General features: G+C 36.5%; 1 protein-coding gene across 1 annotated transcript in view; it reads left to right on the top strand.

The window, feature by feature from the left end:
• Positions 1–17413, top strand: part of LOC150053021 (doublecortin domain-containing protein 1-like) — a 158615-nt gene that overhangs the window by 135196 nt on the left and 6006 nt on the right. Inside the window, 1 exon segment of the mRNA XM_090347956.1 lies at positions 5592–5762. Coding sequence (XP_090204082.1) covers positions 5592–5762 — 171 coding nt within the window.

Below are 17413 nucleotides of genomic sequence, written 5' to 3' on the forward strand. Positions count from 1 at the left end.
CTCCCAAATTCTGTACAAGTGTCACTTCCGTGCTGCCTTTCCATGGAGAATGAAGAGTAGAATGAGTAGGCTTTCAGCTACACAATGAGACGGCGCATTTTTTCAGCATATGCATACGTAAGCCTTCTTTTGTGAATGGGACTGATAGGGTCAGATAATGTTTAAAGGGAAAGGCTTTATGTCTCTCAGGCTTCTCTCTTTCCACATGGATGCTTCCACACACACATAGATTGAATTATGAACAGACCCATTAATGCCGGGATCACAAAAGGTCAAGTTTTGTCTTCTTTTACTCCTATTCATATTGCCTTTGTAGAGGAAAAAAGAAAAAGATTTTCAGAAAAAAACAAAGATTTATGATAAAGAATTTTAAAGGACATCTTTTCCACTTTGAGGAGCATCTGTGGTTTGGGGGGAAAATCATATTATGTAAGATAATCAAGGCTTATTGTATTACATACCTGATGTTGGTGTATGAGTTATTTCATGTTTGGTGTTGTCTTTAAGAATAATATAGTAACTGAGAACAAAATGTAGCTCATTGAGGATAAATGATTTTATGAATATATAAAGAAATGAAGTTTAAACATAATTGAATAGAGTCATTATCAAGATTTTTTGGCAGGATTCTTGATAAACTTTTTCAATGTTTAAGATATAAATTAATCTAAGATATAGGTTAGATGCATAATTTGATACTTGTAAGTTAAAAATGACCTATAACTGATATAACATGGTATATAGTCATTAACAGATAAGCCTTGGTTCTATGAAAATAGTGAAACAAAATACAGAGAATTTTTGATGCAACAAATATTAATTGCAGTTGAAATCTTTTAAAATCTTGAACCAATAGCCCTTTAGAATGTAAATGACATCATCAATTGCATGGTTGGTTGATTTCTGATGTCACATGAAATCCTCTGTCCATTAAAGGGTATGAATTGTGACAGTAAAACCAGTCATGTATAAAAATGCTCTCAAATCAAAGGCTGAAAAATCCCCCTTCCATCCTTTTTTGTCTTTGGTAAAGCATTTGTGCCTTTTCTAACACAAGGCAAAGTTCATGAAGTTAGACAGAGTGTTTCTGAGCAGAAAAATACATGAAATGATACTTAGTAGACTTTTACTCAAATTTTATTTTCCAGGCTCATAGGACACTGAACCTGGATCCGGAAGGACTAGTGCTATATAGGGTCTTTGATTCTTAGATTTCCTTTATCCACTAAGTATAAGAACAAGCTACCCAGGCAACTATGTATATATTCATATACATACATAATAATATTATCTACCAGTTTTTAATATAAGCTTCCAGAGGATAGTATATTCTCATGGGGAAGCTGAAACTGAAACCATTGGATCATAGTAGATCATCTATCATTTACATTTAAAAATGGTTCTCGCATTATTTACATTATGGGGAGTTCAAGAGAAAATCACTAGATAACTCTGTCATTGGGTTTTATAGCCTATGAATAGTATTATCTTCCCTTCACATTCTTCTTTTTTCTTGCTTATTTATACCACTTGCTTTCTCTTTGATTTCTTTGCTCATCTACTTTCTTTTCCTTTTCACTTATTATCTCTTTTTTGGTTCTGTCTTCCTCTATTTGAAGATTCATTCATCTCTTTTGTTTTTTTTCATGCCTTCTCTCCTACCTTACATTCTTACTACTTTCAAAGTTTTGTCCAAGTTCTACTGATTGGTTATGAAGAGCTCCTAATGCATGCTTAATATACATTATCCTAGATTTTAATTTCAATTTGTGGGTAAGGACTATCAGATGGGTTTCTATCAAGTCGTAGAAAACAATGTATTAACCCACTTTGGCTGTATTTTGACTCATTTGCAAATAGTTGCAATCTCAGTGACTGAAATAAAAAATATTTTTGGTCAACTTATGTACTGACTACAATATGTAAGTAGCTCTCTGTAGTCTGCCTTTCTTGGTTTAGCTGAAGTAGCAGATTCTATGGGACACTAACTACTGTGCTATTGTAACTAACATATGCTAGTGTTTTCATGATAAAAACAGCAGAACTACACAGTGTCTCTTAAAAGTTCTGCTAACAAGCAATAGCATATGTTAGTTACTTCTGCTCCTATTTCACTGGCCAAAGCAAATTACATAGAGGATCTGAAACTATTTGTATACCTAAAAGGGAGATCCATTTGCCACCTCTCTTTCCTTAATTTCCACTGTGCCCATTACCAGATTTTATTTCCTCCCCTCAAATACATTTGTGTAGGAGTTATTGACAACACTCACTTACTTGTTGTATAAAGTGAGGAGGTCACTTGCGGAAAAATGTGTAACTTTATATGGTAGAAACATGGTATTTTTGCATACAAAGCTAACTTTGATTGCATGCCAAGTACCTATATCCATGTATTGAGTGCTAGAAGGCCTGCGGGCATAAGAAGAATTTAAATGGTGAATAGACTTAAGAAAGAATTGTAAAACAATGGCTTGTTAGGGTTCCTAGACTTGAGATTCAATGCCATTACTGAGTGTTTTACATAAAATAACTTTCCTGAACCAGGATTTCCTTATGTATGAGATTACAGTGATGAGCACAATAAATGAAACATTGTCTAAATTTTATGGCACTCCAAAAGCAGAGAAGTTATGTGTATATATGTATGCATGTATGTATATATGAATACATGAATATGCATAGGTTAAAAGGATGGGGACAGTAATAAGAGACATGTTAGAGAGGATTCTGATGGAAATAGGAGCCATAAGACCAGATGGGAATCAGACTATTACAGATCTTAACTCCTGCATACCAGTGTGGAGGAGCCACATTGCCCAGCTATAGAGGTGTATTAATTTTCTTTCCAGTGGGCAAGATGGTTGAGAGGCAGAGAGAGGGAAAGAGGGAATAGAGAGAGAATGGTGACAGAGATATGAGAGAAAAAGAGTGGAAGAGAGAGGGAGAGAGGGGACTGGGACCCCATCAGTAAGTATTTTTGGAATCAAATTAGGGATTTGGGAGATGATGAGACAAGGATGGTGTGGACTAGATTACTATAAGAAAGAAAGAACACACATGAAATAGATGTAATAGATGAAATAGAGCAGTGTATAAACTAATTTTGTCATGGGACAAAATACAGTCCATTGCTTGCTGTTGTTTTTTTTTAAGTCAAGTCTTATTTGACCATAGTTATCTCAGTTCTTTTACATATTGCTTTTGATTGTCTTCCAATAACAGCTTCAGGGTTAAATAGTTTTGTCAGACTTTATTAAAAATTTGCTAAAACTTTATTCAGAAGCAAGAATTGTTTAAAGAGAGGTAGATGACTGTTCCATAGGAATAAATAAGAGATATGGGAAACTAAAGAAAATAGAATTAAAAATAATGTAAAATTAATTATACAAATTAGTGATATTTACTGTGATATAGCTATAGGTTATAGATTGATCATGAATAGTTCATCCTTCAACTCTGTCTTCCTCACCCTAGCTCCCAGTTCCTAAAAGCCACTCTTAATTTGTTGCAGTATCCATTATTTCATTCTCCATTTCTACATGGTTGACTTACTGGTTTCCATAAATCACAAGGACACAGAATTTATCTTTGTGTATCTTCACATGATGTTACCTACTTACATCTATTTGGCTACAAATAAATATCAGATTTCATTCTTGTTTTAGCTGAGTAGTATCCAATATGTAAATGTTGCACATTTACTCTGTGTACTTATCTACTGAAGGGCAAATGGGTTAGTTTCATATTTTGGCTGTTGTTAGTAGTGTTGTAGTAAACAGCATTATGAGGATTTAATCTCACTTGCATCTATATAGAGTAGTAAATTTGCTGGATCAAATAGTAATTCTATTTGTAGTTGGGTTTTTGTTTTTTGAGGTATCTCCATGCTCTTTTTCATAATGGTTGTGTGAATTTCTTTTGCATCAAGTTATAAAACTTTTTTCTATACTACTATTTACTATATTCATTATAAGTTCCAGCATGTTTGACCAACCATGTTATTCATAAGCATAAATAATTTAACTTCTTATCTTCCAGTTTGGATGCCCTTTATTTCTTTCTCTTACCTAAGTATTCTAAGATGTACATTAAAAAGAGTGGCACAAGTGATTACCTTTTTCTTCCTCTTGATCTTACAGAAATGCTTTTAAGTTTTTTTTCCTCCCAATTTACAAGATTTTGTTTTTTGGAGGGGGTCAGTCATGGAGCTCAAACTCTGGGCCTGGGCATTGTCCTTGAGCTCTTCAGCTCAAGGCTAGTGCTCTACCACTTGAGCCATAGTGCCATTTCCTTTCCCCATTTTATAGGATGTTATCTGTATGTTTTTCACATATGGCCTTTATTATTTTGAATTATGTTCCTTTCATGCCTAATTTCATCAGGTATTTTTTGAGAGATTCTAATGTAAAGGGATACGAATGCCATCAAAGGCTCTTTTTGAATATAATTTCTGCCCTTCATTTAGTGGCTGGGTTGTTTTATGTTAATTGATTTGCACATATTGACCCCTCTGGTCACACCACTTGAATGGATACTACCTTATCATGGCACATTCTATTTTGGATAGAGTGTTGACTTCAGCTTATATTTTATTTTAGTTTATTGAGAATTTTTCACTTCTGTATGCATCTGAGATTCAGGTCTACAATTTTCTTTTTCTCTTTTCTCTCTTTTTTTTTTTTGGCCAGTCCTGGAACTTGAACTGGGGCACTGTCCTTCAGATTTCCAAGGCTAGTGGGACACAGCCCCACTACCATGTTTTTCTGTATATGTGGTACTGAGGGATTGAACCCAGGTCTTTGTGCAAGCTAGGCAAGCTAATAGAGCATTTTTTTTGAAGGCTGGGTATTTTGACAAATTGTTCATAAAACTTGCTAAAACTATATTATAGAGAATTGGGAAGAAATGTTTATTATAAAGGTCAACAAAACTAATATAGGTCAACAGCTTTTAATATATGCATTAATATATTTAGTGTAATACTAGAATAAAATATTCTAAAAATGAAGCATCTTATAGTACAATTAAATATGAGAGTAAGGAATTTACATATATTGGATTGTCTAAAGAACTAAGAAAGTTTTATTGTGTCCTTTGCAAACTTATCACATGTAGTCTTTGCTTTTTTTTATTAGCTATTCCATTTTATTTTCTTTCCAAGTTTGAACTATAAGCACATTGAAAGATACACAATATGTTTATAACATGTAGTAAATCATTTGGGAATGGTACACATTAATTCAATGCCTATCAGAATCTCCCATCCTCAAAAATGCAGAACATAGACCACCATCAGTAACACCCGTAACTTGCTAGACTTTGCTTTTTTATACCCAGAAGTGTTATTTGTTCAACAGTTATAAATGGTTACCTCTCCCATATTACTGAAATGAAAAGATTAGATAAGTTTACAAATAGAATTAGTTGATGAAGGAATGTGTGTGTATCTTTTTACTTGAAAGTAAATCTGCACTTAAATTCTTGTGTTAACAATATTTTACCCCTTTGAGCTAGAAGCTCAAAACCCTAATAGGTGTGACATCAACAATTACTTCTTGCTAACAACTCTTGTGATTTAACCCCTTCAGGTGAGCAGGCTGATTGACGAATTGCAGACAGCTATCAAACGCTACAGAGGTCACCTCTCTAAACTTGGCCCCCAATTACAGGCTGAACAGGAGCAATTCTCCTCTTATGTCTACCAACACATCAAAAGCCTTCCAGCAAACACTCAAGTCCCAGGGGGCCTGCAGCTCAAGGTGGGTGTCATTTCATGGCTTTCTTTTCTATCTGGCAGACACACAAACACTTTCCTCCATTTGAAAACCCTTTAAAATTGTGTCTCAGCTTGAATTTCTTTTTTTTTTAATTTTTTAATTTTTCTTTTGTCCTGGAGTTTGACTTATTAGTGGTGTTTTTAAAAAAATTATTCAGAAGCAGATTTTGAAGGAAATGCCTAGATATCTTTGAAATAGGAATTTCTTAAGTATGTAGTTTTTACCCTAGGAAAGTACTTACCTCCCTCCCTGCCTCCCTCCCTCCCTTCCATCCATCTTTTCTTTCTTTCTTTGCCAGTTCTAGGGCTTGAACCCAGGGCCTTGTTCTTGCTCATAGTTGGTACGCTAAAACCGGAGACAAATCAAGCATTTGCTGGTAATTTGGGTGAGAGATGGAATCTGGTGGAGTTTTCCATACTAACTGTCTTCAAATTGTCATCCTTCATATCTCATTTTTTCAAATAGTATTATAGGCGTGAACCATCAGCATCCAGCTGTGCTAGTGGTGGGCTTGAATTCAGGAGCTGGGTGCAGTCCCTTAGCTTAGTTTTTTTTTTCTTTTTTTTTTTTTCACTCCAGGCAAGTGTTCTACCCCTTGAGCCATTATCTCCACTTCTGGCTTTTTAATAGTTAATCAGAGGTAAGAGTTTCACAGACTTGCCTATGCAGGCTGGCTTTGAACTTAGTAGCTAGGATTACAGGTGGGAACCACCTGTGCCCCCTCTTGAAAAGCAATATTTTATTTTTACTATTGAGCAGTTTCAGCAAGAGTTTACAATTTCCTCAGTCCGATTATTGAAAAGCAATTCAATGATACCATTCGATCAGATGAACATTTGCATTCTTTTTCAAGAAGCATATTTTCCACAGGATTCTATGCGTTTTTCAGTTTCTAAAAGACATGTATTTGGAGAAGTGGCTAAGCTTTAATAGTTGACAGACAGAGGCAATAGGAATTAGAGGTGAAAGGCCATGTGACTGATTGATGTTCAAACTATATTTCCAAGGAAAAGGATTTGTATTGGATAAGTGTGACACATGTCTGGGTTCACTTGTTAAAATCAATACTTAAGACTATACTGGGGAAAAAGTGAATTGGTTATTTGTCAGGACAGGATGGCTAAATATCATAGACTTCTCTTCTATGGCTGCCATAGAAGAGAAAAAGAATAATTTATATTGGTTGGAGTAAATGAACTACTAAAATTTTAGGAAATTCACTCACATTCATAATCAAAATAAAATATGTTGAGTTAGTCAGGTTAATATAACTTTGTAGCTCACATTTCAAAAAACTCCACTATAGTTTGAATTTCTCAAAGTATTGTCCATTTCCATCTAAACTGAAGAAGCTATTAAAACTCTTGATCTCCTTTTTACTTTTATAGGAATGTTCAAAGTTAATTGTGCTTTGTCCCGTTCCCCCTTAACATTTAGTTTATGAAGTATGGTAAATACTGTGCTTTCTCCTTGCACCTTGTTTCTTAATAATATTATTACCATGTATATATTTTGAATGAGATCATTACTAGTAAAGACAACCTTCTGGGGAATACATTCAGCACAAAACATGATAATTAATTTCTCATGGTCTGTGCTTGTCAACTAAGGACATGGAAAGGGATGTTCAAGATATCAAGGTCAGGGATCCAATAATCCAGTAACATTGTCTTTTTCAGGTTTGTGACTTCATTCTGCCATTTTCCAAAGTGCTTGCTATTGATTACAAAAAGAAACCAGGTGAAAAACTATAGTTCCCTTACTGGCAGTCACTTGTATTAGCAATTATTACATTAGCTTCACTGTAATGCAGCTTGGAAAAAAGTTTTTCTCCTTCATAAATTCACTGCTGACTTCTGAAGAATTTCTATCACAGCAGCTTGATATTGATAGGAAAGATATAACTTTAGAATCTGAGTTGTTGCTATTATATCATATATCATATATTACCCTAATAAATGACTGTGAAATTCTTTCCATATCATCAAGCAAAAGGAAATTTATACATACAAAAGAGCTGTGTTGTAGCTATTGTACTAATATAATTGCTACTAGTTACATATAACTACAGAAACTAAAATGAAAGAAAATTAAAAATTCAAATGCCTCCAGAGATTTGCCTAAGACTTTTCTGGCTTTAACTCTGAAAATCCCACATACAGTAAACCAGAATGCCTGGCAAGTCCAATCCTGTTTCCAGAGTCTCATCCTTCTCTATCCTAGATAGTTTGCTACTTTAAATTAACAAATGTTCCTCACTTATTGATTGCTTGAATACATTTGACTATTTTTGCCTATATTCTTGAAGTTATTAGTGGTTAATATGTTTGGGCAGTAAAATATTATATAATGATGTGTTACTTTGAATTTCTTCCCAAGTTTATTTTCATTGATGGCTTGTAACTCAAGATTAACCATAATTACAAAATGCAACAAAAATTAATGAATACTCTAAATGAGGGTTTGAGTTATTAATGTTTTGTTGATTGTTTACACCATGCACAAAATCTGCTGGGATTTTACCTAAGTAAAATGTTTTCTGAAACACAGCTACAAAATAATTGAAAGCTCAAGATAGAGACCATATGATGTGAAGATCCCCAAATACATACTGTTTGGATCTGCAGAGAAAAATTTGACCCCTGGTCTAGAACTAAAAGTATATATGATGAAAAAATTTCATAATTCAAGTTAAATTTAAAGGTGCAGGAGTTGTTGCTCAAATAGTAGACAGCAAGGCCCTGAGTTCACACCTCATGAGTGTACACACATACAAACGTGTGAGCACACACACACACACACACACACACACACACACATATACACAAAACAAAAAACTAGAATTATATTTGTGCCAGTCACCAGACTTGTGGTTTGAATATAGGGCCTGTATTTTTTTATTGTTGTTTTTGTTTTTTGTTTTTTTTGCTCAAGGCTAGCACTCTACCACTTGAACTACAGTTCTACTTCCAGATTTTTTGGTGGTTAATTGGAGATAAAAGTCTCATGAACTTTCCTACCTTGGCTGGCTTCTGACTGTGAACCTCATTTCTCAGCCTCCTGAGTAACTAGACTTATAGCACCGGGCAGCTATTCATCTTTTTAATCCTTCTAGGTGGTACTATTCTCAGGCAGGGCTGCAAGTCAGTGTGATTTTTAAAGCAACTTTTAATAAGAAATAACCAATAAACACACTATACAGAAATTCTCATTCTAAGTAGTTAATCAGCTAAACCTATTCTCTGTATTTCTACATTTATAAAATGAGAAAGACAACTTGTGAAGTCATTTATCTTAAAATTATTGAAAGGAAAAGTTTCTTGTTTCTTTTTGAAAAATAGCTACAAATAAATACTTTTTATTTTTTTTATTTAGTGGTTTGAATTTTTCCTTCTCAAGATACATGTTCAAAGGAAACTTAGAGAACAAATAGGAAAATTTTTTGTGTATGAAATTTCTAGGTCAGATAGTTATAAAGAACAAGTCTGTAAGGTCTAATATGTCTAATAGTTTTTTGTTTGAAAACATGACAATGAAGAATTTTAGGAAAAAGTTGTATCAGCAGCCTTGTTACTACTTTTTCACATCATGTCATATGCACATATGACCTATGTAGTCAAACCCCACGTGTTGTTAAAATGATTATATTTTTAGGGGGAACTTGGCTTAGTGATAGAGTGCTTGCCTAGCATGCATGAAACCCTAAATTCAATTCCTCAGTATCACATATACAAAAAAAAACAAAACAAAAAAACCAGAAGGGATGCTGTGGCTCAAGTGGTAGGACGTTAGCCTTGAGAAAGCCCAAGGACAGTGCCCAGACCCTGAATTCAAGCCCCAGGACTGGCAATAGATAGATAGATAGATAAACAAATGAATACTGTAAAAATTATTATTGGTATTGTTTTGTAAATGGTAGATTTTCTTGCCATCACCTCCTATCAGCCTCTAAATAAAGGTAATATTTTTCAACTATTTTTTACCTTCAGTGATTGCACTCCTTCTGCATCCTAATCTGTGAAGTCCTTCAGGCAACACATTTTGTGGAGCAATTTCTTACCATTCCAAATCTCTTACTCCCCAACCTTCATGCTGCCACCTCCCCCAGCCACTTTGAGAACATCTGCTATAGCCATGGCTCAGTGAGTTCTGCCTTCCTACTTCTGTTCTTTCCCTGAACTCCTCCTCCTTCTCCTCTTCATCCCCATGGAGATGTCAGAAATGTTGGTGTTTCCCTGGGAGAGCAGGAAATAAAGGTCTGACAGAAAAAGAGATTCACAAATCTGTAGGAGATCGTGGGTGGAAAACCTAGTAGTAAAATGATGGATTGTGACAGGATTGATGAGCGGGGAGTGTGTGATGTGTGAGGAGATGGGAGAAAGCCTGGGGATCCAGCAGAAGATGGGTGCAAGAATTGTTCTTTCCCTGGAATTAGCACTTTTCACACACAATTGGTCAATGATACTCTGTGGGTTGTCTTCCATGCCTGTGGAGGCAGAGCCAATTTTCATGGTGCTTAGAACTTGTGAAATTTGGGAGTAAGAGCAAGGGAGGAGACAGAGGAGGATCTCTCTAGAATTCTGCAAGTGTCTATTTAGAATGAGAAAGTAAATCACAAGAAATCAAGAGAGCTTTAAAGATTCAGGATTTTTCTTCTGAGTTCAAGGCCATGAGTATGGTCACAGGACTGGAGGAATATGGCACAGTCTAAGGACAAAACTTTTTACTTTATGATACTTGTCATTTTACCTTCATAGGCTTCTTTATATTTAGAAAGTGAGCTAATTTGGCTGATGGTATTAAAGATGCTGACCTCTATGCATAATTTGATTCTGGTCTTTTCTGTACTTTGAATGCCTAAATATGCACTTATTAAGGACACAAATGCAATGTGAGATTTGCAGTATGTTTTATGGTCATTTATAAACGTGTATGGTTACTAGACCATTCATTTGTATCAGTACAAGTTTATTTAGAGCTCCACAGAACAATTAAATGCCAAGAAGGGGATAAATGAGGCAAATTACCCATAGCAAGATAGTTCCTGTAGTAATTTTAAAAATTACTCTGTACGTATGTTATTTCCAATATCAATGGTAGATAAGCTGTTTATTTTTCCTATGATATTGTTTTCCCCAAATATGTATTTACAACATTTGACCTGCCTGTGTCATCTGTTATTTGAATAAACGATGGTATAAAAATTATAAGATGCTCTATTAATAAGTATGGAAGTTAAAGTGTTTTGAGAATAGCAGAATGTTCAAGGCTATTGTGATTTCAAGATGACTCATTACAGGTTGGGAAAAATATATTACAAATAACCATTTTTGTATGTACATTTTACCATAGTAGGCAAGTATTAAAGGCCAGGAAACTGAGACTATTAATGCCTTCCAGCATCTCAAGGGATAGCTAATTAGCAGTGGGCACTGATACCTCTCACCCATTTTTCTTCCCTCCCAGTGCTCTTGTTCCTGATAGGCATCTGCAGCCAGGTGTAAATCTCGGTGTGCAGAAAGGAACAATCTTCTTTCCCAGGTCTGTGGAAGAGAAAAACAGCGTCTGTAGCAAACTCAGAAAGAGCAATTGGTCTGGGCATTAGCTCCCATGCAGCGCTTGTTGTAATGAGACAGGCTTTCCCTGTGCAGTGCTGACATCCTCGAAGGTGCCCAGAGAATTGCCAGGTGGGCAGTCAGCGGGGAAAGTCCACAAGCCAGAGCTGCATTACCATCCCAGCAGCTCCTCGGACTAAATGTAACCACTGAACCTTACTGTTGCAGGCGTACACTCCCTCTCAGGGAGACTGTCCTTCTCCATAGAAGTTAATTTGTTTTTACCTCTCAATTAGCTTTTTCACAGAGTGTTTGCTATGCTCAAGTTGCTGAGTTGCCCTACCCACATATGTTCCCGTCCCATGAATTACCCACTGACATCTATGTTAGTCTGCCTCACTGTGAAGATTTTCAAGCATAAATTCTCCATTTGAATACAAATGCCTGCAGACCTTGCAGCCAGTGTAGATGAAGAAATGCATTTCAATCTACGTTCTACAGCTTGAGGCTAATCTGCGATTTAAAAGTGGATTATATTTTAGGATAAAAATGTTCTGCTTTTAACCGTTTAAAGATGTAGTCACTGGGACTAAAAGTAGTACATTTCGACATAAGTTACTTCAAAGCACCGTTCATATTAAAGAAAATAATCCTGATAGGCATATTTGATATAAAATAGGATGGAGGAACATCGAAGCATATACTCTCATCCAAGGTAAAAATGTGATCTCCACAGGTAGAAAGTTGAAGTCCCATAATTTGGTCCCATTTGGACCTGTGTAGTCCTGTGTTTCTTTCTTCTAGCAAAACAGAATTTGTTTCATTTTTTCCATCAAAAGCCCCCTGGCTTTCTATTATAAGAAATATACTGAATCCACCATTAACTAGTCTCTTACATACAATACATTCTATTCAGCTAATAGGACCCATTTCTTATATTTAAATCCAAAGTTAATATCAGATACCAAATTAACATAATCAAGTGAAATTCTTATTGTTTCTCTTTAAAATTCTCTGATAAAGGGCTTACTGCAATTACTTGGGTTATGACAGGAGTTAAGCAAATTTGCCCTGCCATTTGCTTATAGATACTTGTGAACATTTTTATGTATTCAAGTAGGTGGGAATTGTAATTGGGTAAAGAGAATATTTTTGCAGAGCTACATATCATAGTTTAGAAATCTTACATGAGTGAAGAATCCTTTAAAGATACGACAGTAGCACAAGGCAGTGCAATCATAGATGCTTAAGGGAAGGGATGCAGGCCCACACCAAAGTACATGGGAACCACACCGCCTCCACCTTGGCCCTTCTGTCACACCACTCAGTTTGGGTACCACGGGCTCTTATTATCACCCTTCAAAACTTGTACATACAAAAACACATGCCATGAAGTCTTTGAGGCTAAGATGGCCCACTATTTTTCTTACACCAAAATTTATCTTGGAATATACTATATGAAATATGTAAAAGTAGCGGTGCTGCTCTGAGTCTCCCTTCAGATTTTCTCCCACAATCCCTGGATGACGTAGTCACCAGGGATTCCGAGGTCTTCTTAGGAATGCCAACCACAGCCTTCAAGATTCAATAACTAATAAAGGGTAAACTCTATTAGGAATATCAAGTATCAGTAGGAGAGCCATTCTGAAGTCAGTCTTTGGAGGATCTGTAGTAAAATCTTCTAACCATAGGCAGCCACCAACTTTCCATGATTCTAAATAGTGCTACAATGCTATCAAAAATTACACTGCTACAATGCACAGTGAAATTCTTGATCATCGTTCTCAAAATAAATTCTTCTTCTTAAGTATGTCTTTCCTGGGCTTTAAAATATTGTTTTGATCCATGAATCCTTAGATTGTTGAAATTTAAAAATTATCAAGGGAGAATTCAAGCATTTTAATTCCTTAGAAAAATGAATTCACAGCCCAACAACATGAGTAGCAGGAAACTGGCATTTGAAAGGTGTGTTGAGGTATGGTTAAGGGGAGAGGAGTAGACCAAGTAAGAGAGGAACTGAGAAGAATATAGTCACAATATTCAGTGTATATCCTATGAAATGAAGAAAATTGAGGGGAGGGGTTGGATTGAGAGTGATGGGAAGAATGATGAAAGAGGTGATACTAAGAGGCATTATGTTTTGTTTTTTTGTTTCCTATTTGATTTATGCTATGTTCTACATTTGAGAAAAAGCGATGTGCATCTTCCTAAAATCATTATGGAAATTGATAAAAAAATGCAGTTTTTTAAATTAATGACCACATTAAACTAATTGATTAGTGCTAATGGTCTGTCTTCCAAGGTGACTTTAAATTGTGATTTTTTTTTTCAAGGCTATTTTACTTCTCCCCTAGTGTAGTTTAATTTTCTGTGTTTTTTTTTGGGGGGGGGGGCGTTGGTCTGAGGTAAAAACTTATAGGATCTATTTCTATGCTCAAGTTTTCCAATATCAAATTTCATGTATAAGTCTATAATACTATCTTTGAGTAAACTTTGACCAGTATAATTTAAAACACCAAGAAGCTTGTTTTCTCAAGTCCCCTTATGAATGGCTATGCCTAAGGGAGGGCACTGAACCTTACTGAGATTCATCTGTAATATCCATCATAATATGCAATTGGGTTGCCTGAGTTAAGGTATATGTCGGGGTCTTATACTCTGACATACTTTGCATGTGTGTGATAGATGCTTGCACAGCATAGCCTAGACCTCCTGTTGAGATGCCTATACTTTAACTGCCACAGGTATATTTTTGCACAATTTCCCTGGGTATAAAGACTTTTGTCTCCTAAGATTAGGCAACCTGATCTACCTTAGGGACAATCTGCATTATGTAGGTGTGTAAGATCATACAAAGGCACAGCTCCTTTGCCTCAGTTGGGAGAGATCTAAAGGGCCTCCTGGTTTTTGGAATTTTCTCTAGAGACCTCTTTCTGAAGGGCAGACATGTGGTTTCCTCTGCACATTTTGCTTGCCTCCTTGCCTTCCTAGCACTCCCTAGTCAACTTCCTGGGGCACATCTTTTCCCAGGGTTTGCTTCTAAGGGATTCCAACCCAAGACATGTAAATTGACTTTATTTCAACATGTTCATTGGGTTTAACCTGAAATATTCCAGATAACGTTGCAAGGCCATTTCATATTCCTTTTACCAGACTCTAGTAGTAAATCCTGTTACTGTACAGCCTACCAATGTTGGCAGCACACTGCGGTGTCATTTTTCTATTATTGCCTCTTGACAGCATTGCATTCGGAGGCATTCTAAAGCTTAGGCATTTGGCCTTCTGCTCACGCACTGGAGAGCTTGCTGGGTGGTCTTTCCAGTGGTTGTGGAGTTTGGGAACCTGCTGTTCCCCACAGCTAGCTCTTAACCAGACTTATAGCATTAAAGGCTAGATAATAGTACTGAACAAGGCCTTACACAGCCCTAAAACATATGTCATAAGTGATTCTGGGCAAACTCATCAAAGAACTGTATTGGCCTAGAACTGACCCGCTGATCCCCGCTCCAACCAAGTCAGCTTTCCTTATAAAACTTGTGGTCACTGGTAGGAAATAATGTATTTTGTCACTTTGTTAAGATAGTCTTGTCTTTACAATTATTTGTGTATATATGCTTGTATTTATGCTAGTTAATTTATATCCATAGATGCAGAGATCATACTTTAGTAATATTAGCCTCACTACAAATTTTATTTCCCAAGTGAGCAAACAGCATTAGTCTGGAAAGCAGAAATCTAAAGGACCAGGTGTTACTATGTCCACTGTCATTCTCTGAGACACTGTTATTGACTCCTCAAATTACCCTTATACCTATGGTCTATTATCAACCCAGAAGGCATAATGATCCTCAAGAGAAAGGGTAAGGGAAAAGAAAAGAAAGTTTGGAGATAGTGGCCAGGTCCTGAGTTCAAGCCCCGGGATCCCTTGCCCGCCCCTCACCCCCAACACACAATGTACATCTAATCCTTTAACTTTTCTGCTCAAAACTCAAACCCTTCCATCCCACTTCCATCCTTGATCCCTCTGGTTCTGTGTATTCACTTTCCTACTCTGGCTCTGCTTTAGCTACATGAGCTTCTCCACAGTTCCTGGAACACTAAGGCACTGCTGCCTTACACCCCACCTGCCATGCACTTCTCCCAGTCCTCTATCTGGCTTGCACTCTTACTAGAGGATGCTTACTAGAGATTACCACCCTGCCTGCTTCCAAGTTTGCCTCTCTTTGTCCTGAGGTTTTTTTTTTTTCCTTCTTTACATAGTACTCACCCTCTTATTTACTCAGAGCTGCATTTACCACGCAGCTAATGACACTTGAGCTTCAGGGTTCCTTCCCTGTTCATGTCCAAAACATTGGTAGTGCCTACCCTTCTCAAAGCCATGCTGCAAATGTAGTATAGGTACATATTTATGTAAACGGTGTAAGCAGAATTTCATAATAATTAGTGAAGACTATGATCTCTTTCATGTTCAGTTTCTTCTCTTTGGTATTCTCTGTTGCACCAGGTCATGCTGATGTAGTTGTGAACATTGTCAAGCTCCGGGTAAGGGAAAATTGAGTTTAGGTTTGTTAACTAGTATTCAGTCATCTTAGATATGAACTCAGAAGGCTTTTAGTTTTGGGAGTTCCAATCCATGATCAGGTAGCCTAATTATTTTGACCCTGAAGCAAGGAAGCCTATCATACCCAAAAATACCCACATCATGAGCCAGGGAGCAAAGAGAATAAGGAAACAACTGGGTCCCACAACCCCATTCCAGGGAACATCCTCCATAACCTAAGCACCTCCACAACCCTTTTCTCCAAGGTTCTATGACCACTTAATAACATCACGCCCAGGATTAAGACTAACACACAGGCTTTGGGGGACAGTCATGCTCTAAGGATGTATCTAAGGATACATGTCGTTTAACCACAATGAAATGCAATTAGGACTTTGCAGTCACTTTTTTGAGTAATCCATCCTAAGTAGCCTTGGTGTGGGGAGAGCTTCCAATATGGAGACTGCCTGTTGACACCATAGGATATTGCTTCCTGGGTCTTATTGTGCTTGACAACAAAAAGTAGGTGGATGGATGGTGAAGGATCAACATAAGATGGAATTAACAGAGACAACAAATTTGTAGAAAATCCTTCCAGATTTGTAGCTTATAGTTGAAAGAAAGCTCGTCAAAGTTTTGGTAAATTTGAGTCCAATCCTAACAACTTTTGTGATGTGACAAAATTGTGCAATCAAGAGAAACTTTTCTTGCTAAGCATGGTGGTGTGTACTTGTCATCTCAGTTATTTAGAAGGTGACGTAAGGTGATTGCAAGTTTGAGGCCAGCCTGAGCAAAGTTAATGAGATTCTGTCTCAAAATCAAAATATGAATAAAAAGACTGGGGAATGTGGTTCAAGGGCTAGTGTTCTGCCTAGCATGGGTAAGGCCATGAGTGCAGTCTCCAGTAATGTAAGAAACAAACAAAAAAATCCCAAATCTTTTTGAATCAATAATAAAAGGAATTAACCATATTAGAGAAAAGATCCAATTATCTTACTTTTTTTGGCCAGTCCTGGGCTTGAGCTCAGGGCCTGAGCCCTGTCCTTGGACTCTCTCAAGGCTAGAGCTCTACCACTTGAGCCTTAGCACCACTTTCGGCTTTTTCTAAGTATGTGGTACCAAGAAATTGAACCCGGGTCTTTGTGCATGCTAGGCAAGCACTCTACCACTAGGCCAAACTCCTGGCCCCTTTGGGTAGTTTCTTAATGAAAAGATTTTTTATGTCTTTATTAATTTTTAAAATATTTTTGCTATAGTAGTTTTTTAATACATGCAAGTTGTGCTTTATTTTTCCTGTTCTAAATGAATGTCTAGCTGTGACTTTATAGTTTTCTATTTAAAAGGCTCCCCCAATTTTATGAATTTCAGGCCTCACAAGATCCATATGCTTTACCCTTATTTGCTCTGTTTATTCCTTTATTATCTATCTTCTAGCGTAGCAGAAGATAGGATAATTAGCTCCAAAGAAGAAATTTTACTTCTCTGATATGTTTTTAGGGACCTGAATAGTACTTGGCACATGCTAAGCACTCAATAAA

This window comes from Megascapheus bottae, chromosome 16, assembly GCF_031878675.1.
Source record: "Megascapheus bottae isolate mThoBot1 chromosome 16, mThoBot2.hap1, whole genome shotgun sequence".
Taxonomy (NCBI): domain Eukaryota; kingdom Metazoa; phylum Chordata; class Mammalia; order Rodentia; family Geomyidae; genus Megascapheus; species Megascapheus bottae.